General features: G+C 46.1%; 1 protein-coding gene across 1 annotated transcript; it reads left to right on the forward strand.

Moving 5' to 3' along the window:
* The first annotated feature begins 1457 nt into the window (after positions 1-1457).
* Positions 1458-5112, forward strand: LOC116379162 (CXXC-type zinc finger protein 1-like). The gene is made up of 8 exons (XM_031841098.1): positions 1458-1682; positions 1953-2098; positions 2551-2651; positions 2930-3072; positions 3616-3771; positions 4372-4560; positions 4642-4743; positions 4828-5112. Exons 1-8 carry the CDS (start codon positions 1680-1682, stop codon positions 5050-5052), a joined length of 1065 nt encoding a protein of 354 aa, XP_031696958.1. The 5' UTR covers positions 1458-1679; the 3' UTR covers positions 5053-5112.
* Positions 5113-5172: the final 60 nt, after the last annotated feature.

A 5172-nucleotide genomic window follows, 5' to 3' on the forward strand; every position in this document is an offset into this window, starting at 1 on the left:
ATGTAGTCATGAGGACAGAGACAGTGAACGCACCATGTAGAGACATGTTCAATGCATTACCCAGCCCTTGTATGGGATTATAGTCCCCTGGTGATACAGTTATGTAGATTTGTGTGTCGTCTGCATAATTATAACACACTTTGTTGTTTTCCATAATCTGAGCTAGTGGAAGCATGTAGATGTTGAACAGAAGAGACCCCAGTATTGAACCTTGGGGAACACCGCATGTTATTTTAGTCAGCTCTGATGTGTAATTAGCTACAGACACAAAGTATTCTCGGTCCTTCAAGTAGGATTCAAACCAGTTGAGTGCTGTGCCAGAGTCCCACCCAGATTTTTAGTCTTTCTAGTAGTGTGTCATGGTCGACCGTGTCGAATGCAGCACTGAGATCCAGTAATACTAAGACTGAACTTCTGCCATTGTCTGTGTTTAAGTAGATGTCGTTGAGAACCTGAACAAGAGCAGTTTCAGTGCTGTGGTGCTGTCGAAAGCCTGACTGAAGACATCAAAGCAGTTATTTACGGCCAAGAACGCTTAAGAATTATTTTACTTAACAATGGGAGGTGTGATATTGTTCTGTCATTGTTCATTGTTGCAGAGTCTAAACTAGCCTTCTTTAGGAGCGGTTTAATAACTGCAGGTTTTTAGGGCTTGTGGGAAGACACCTGAGAGAAGGGATGTGTTTACAATGTGTAAGAGATCAGTGGTCGTGCAGTTTGAAATATTTAATAAGAAGTGTTTTGGTAGAATATCCAAGCAGCAGGAGGATGACTTCAGATGTTGTATAATGTCTTCTAGGCTTCTACGGTCGATTGAATGAAATTGTGTCATGATGTTTGAATGGATGTTATTCAGAGATGGGGACAACACACATCCTGTGGTTGGTGTGGAGGCACGCACTGCTTGATTGCATGGCAGGTGGATTGGAGCTCAGCAGCTACTGACACTGGAGGGTTTGTTAGCCTGTCGACGGTAGCAAATAAGGCGCGTCTATTGTTATTGTTTATAATGTTAGACATACACACACACACGAATAACTCAACAGGAGGGTGGAGTCCAGTGTGTTTAAAGGTTCTTTATACTACTAATGAATATAACAATGATCATTAGTGTATTCATGATTATTATATTTATGATTATTATCATTCTTATTATTATTAATAAATATATCATATATCATAGATTTAATTTCCTTACACACAATATATCCGTTATTAATATTTTATTAATGAAATATATTATAATTAATATAAAATAAAAATATTAACAACAAGACGTTTTGTAGAAAGATTAGTGTTGTTTGAGTGTGACTCAGTGTTTCAGTAATTGTTGTATTATTATTATTTATATTATCATGTTTATAATTATTATTATTATTATTATCCACTGTGCTTCATATCACATAAATTACTCTATACCCGGGTCCGGACCGGGTCCGGACTGAGCCGGTCTGTGGTTGTGTCTCCGTCCTGCAAGTGTCGCTGCAGCAGCGGACTCCGTCTCACTGCTGCCGCTTTCATTTTGCGCACAGAAGAAGAAGACGAAGAAGACGAAGAAGCGGAAACAAAGAACAGATTTTCTTCTCAATGAAAAAGAGTGAAATGTAACCTGCGGTCTCGTGAGGACTCCACCGGAGGACCGACTCTTCTTCTGCGTGTGAAGCAGCTGCAGCTTCCGCATGGTGAGTCTTCTTCATGAGCTTCTTCTCAGGCAGATGGAGGAGAACCTGCAGCATCTCTCACGCACACACACACACGCACACACACGCAAATACACACACACACACACACTCACACTCACACTCACACTCACACACTAACTCACACACACACACACACTCACTCGCTCACTCACACACACACGGTGGTCTTTAATGTAGACCTGGTCTGATGTGAGTCCGGGTCTAGTAAGACCAGCGGTCTTACTTAGATGTGTCTCTTGTTTCCCTCAGTCGGAGGCTGCAGGAGCAGAGGGGGGCCCTGAGGAGGAGGGAGGAGGAGGAGAAGAAGAGATGAAGACCACCATGAAGACCCTGAAGACCCCCAAAGGTCCGGTCTACTGTCTCTGCAGGAAACCAGACATCAACTGTTTCATGATGTAAAAAAACCTAAAATTTATAAAAAATATTAAGAATCAATGAACATCAGAACATTTACACTAACCTGTCTGTCTCTCTTCCTGTCTGTCTCTCTACCTGTGTGTCTCTCTAACTGTCCGTCTCTCTAACTGTCCGTCTCCCTCTCTCTGTCTGTCTGTCTGTCTCTCTCTCTCTCTCTCTGTCTGTCCGTCTCTCTAACTGTCCGTCTCCCTCTCTCTGTCTGTCTCTCTCTCTCTCTCTCTGTCTGTCTGTCTCTCTAACTGTCCGTCTCCCTCTCTGTCTGTCTCTCTAACTGTCTGTCTCTCTCTCTCTGTCTGTCTAACTGTCTGTCTCTCTAACTGTCCGTCTCCCTCTGTCTGTCTCTCTCTCTCTGTCTCTCTAACTGTCCGTCTCCCTCTGTCTGTCTCTCTCTCTGTCTACCTGTCTGTCTCTCTTCCTGTCTGTCTGTCAGAGGGTGCGACAGCTGTACTGAGTGGTTTCATGGACACTGTGTTGGAGTTTCAGAGAAAGCAGCAAAATCCATCAGAGTTTGGTTTTGTCCATCGTGCAGAGGTCAGTGAAGTAGACGTCTTAAAGAAGCAGTAACATAGTCTAGTGGTACCTTCAGGGAACCCAACCAGAGTCTGTAGAAACACTGAGGTAGTCTAGTTGAGAACCGTGGTGCCTTCAGGTACCCGAACCAGTTTGTAGAAACACTGATGGAGACATAGTTATGAATATTATAGCTGTTAGCTGTGATTTAGCTGTGTGTTAGCTGTTAGCTGTGCGTTAGCTGTTAGCTGTGTGTTAGCTCTAAGCTGTGTGTTAGCTGTGTGTTTTGCCGCCTGCAGACAAAGACTCGTCTCTGGAGATTAAATACCGTCTGAAGAAGACGAAGGAGGAGAAAGAGTCGGAGACAGAGAGGGAGGACAAACCTGATGGAGACAGGAGCTCCACCCCCCATTTTAAGATTGACAGGAGGCGGGGCTCACAGGTAACCTGGCAACTAGACCGACAGGGGGCGGGGCTCACAGGTGGAGTTCTTCCAGTCTACATGTGATCTGTAGACCCGGAGAAGGCCGAGGACCGTGGCCCTTTAAGAGTGGGGGGGTACTGTGGTAATACGGGGTACCTGGGTCAAAGTGAGAACTGGGTCCAGGTCGGCCCTAGTCACCGATCCTGTTTGTGATCTTCATGGATCTCATGGTCCACCTGGGGGAGGAGAGGGTCCGGTTTGAGGACTTGAGAAATCCGTCTCTTTGCAGACGATGTAGTTCTGTTGCTCGTAGAGTGAACACGGTCTTAGAGACACTGCTTTAGGTCTAAAGGGACCTGGGATCTGGTCTGGATCCTCCTGGACTCCACCTTTTGGAGTTTTTTTTGGGTTCGTCCAGTTGGTAGTAAACCAGAATCTTCTGGTCTTGGGAAGGCCTACCCGGGTCACAGGGACCTCTGGACCACCCTGCTGTCCCTGTGACCCGGCACTGGATGAACCATATATTTATATTATATTATATGTGGTTTCTTTGTGATCCAGATCAAGCGCTCGGCCCGGATGTGTGGGGAGTGTGACGCCTGTCTGAGGACGGAGGACTGCTCTCAGTGTGACTTCTGTAAAGACATGAAGAAGTTCGGAGGACCCAACAAGATCCGACAGAAGTGTCGTCAGCGGCAGTGTGAAGTCCGAGCTCGGGTGAGTCTCAGGTTTATATGTCTATAAATATATCTATATAAATATATAGATATATTTACATATACATAACATTTCAATATATAACACTTTATAACATTATGAAGTCAAAGCTTCATGTGTTAAAGCTGCATTCTCTCTAGTGTCCACCAGGGGGCGACTCCTCTGGTTGTATAGAAGTCTATGAGAGAATGACTCTACTTCTCTCTTGATTTATTACCTCAGTAAACATTGTAAACATGAGTTTATGGTCTCAGTCTCTAGTTTCAAGTCTTCTTCAATACAGCATGATGTTCATTTAGTACATTATGGTCCATTTAGAGTCACACAGACCATAAAGCAGGGGATGCTTTAGGGCGGGGCTACACGGTGATTGACAGGTCTCTACCAGAGACGTATATGGCGTCTCTACATCACTCCTCCTCAGTCCACATATGGTCACTTCCTGTTCACTGGTTGCAAAAAACAAGATGGCGACGGCGAAATCGCTTGAACTTGATATGATTCATGAGATTGTTCAGATATTAAAGATGTTTTATTGATGATGGGTCATTTTTCACTGATGGTGATGTTGGTATTGATTAGTTTTTGATCTCTGAGTAGAAGATGCTTCGTGTCAAAGAGGAGGAGATGAGTCGAAGCGGCGTCAGGGGGCGCGGCCTGTCGAGGAAAGGGGCGGGGTATCAGACAGAGGACGAGGAGGATGAAGAGGAGGAGGATGAAGACGTGGCCTTCAGTGAGAGCGAGCTAGAGCTGTATGAGCAGTACAGAGCCGCCGGATACAGAGACCTGGTCAGTACGCGTTTCTGAACCAATCAGCTGCCAGAACAGGCACTTCCTGTGTGGTGATGTCATGCGTCTTCCTGTCTGCAGGTGTGGCACAGCGAGGAAGAGGACGCTCAGTCGGACTCCTTGAGGAAGAAGGCGGTGAAGGTGAAACACGTCAAGAGACGAGAGAAGAAGTCGGAGAAGAAGGTGAGGACCGATGATGTCACTGATGATGTCACAGATCACCTGCTTGATGACCTCATTCACTAACTCACCTGTCCTCCACTGCAGAAGTCTGTCTCTGCTCCTAAAGAGGAGGTGAAGCCTCGCCGTCACAAAGCCAAGCAGCGCCACAGGGAGCGGGTGCGTCACAGCGAGCGGGGGGGAGGAGAGGGCGGGGCTAAGGAGGTGGGCGGGGCTGTGCGTCAGTGTCTGGGACCAGGATGTGTCCAACTGGCAAGGACCAGCTCCAAGTACTGTTCAGAGGACTGTGGCATGAAACTCGCAACCAAGTGAGTCACAACGACACAAACAAGTCAACAACAACGACACAAACGGGTCAACAACAACGACACAAACGGGTCATCAACAACGACACAAACGGGTCAACAACAACGACACAAACGGGTCAACAAC

This window comes from Anarrhichthys ocellatus, unplaced genomic scaffold (genome assembly GCF_004355925.1).
Source record: "Anarrhichthys ocellatus isolate YVR2014 unplaced genomic scaffold, GSC_Weel_1.0 scaffold3819, whole genome shotgun sequence".
Lineage (NCBI taxonomy): Eukaryota > Metazoa > Chordata > Actinopteri > Perciformes > Anarhichadidae > Anarrhichthys > Anarrhichthys ocellatus.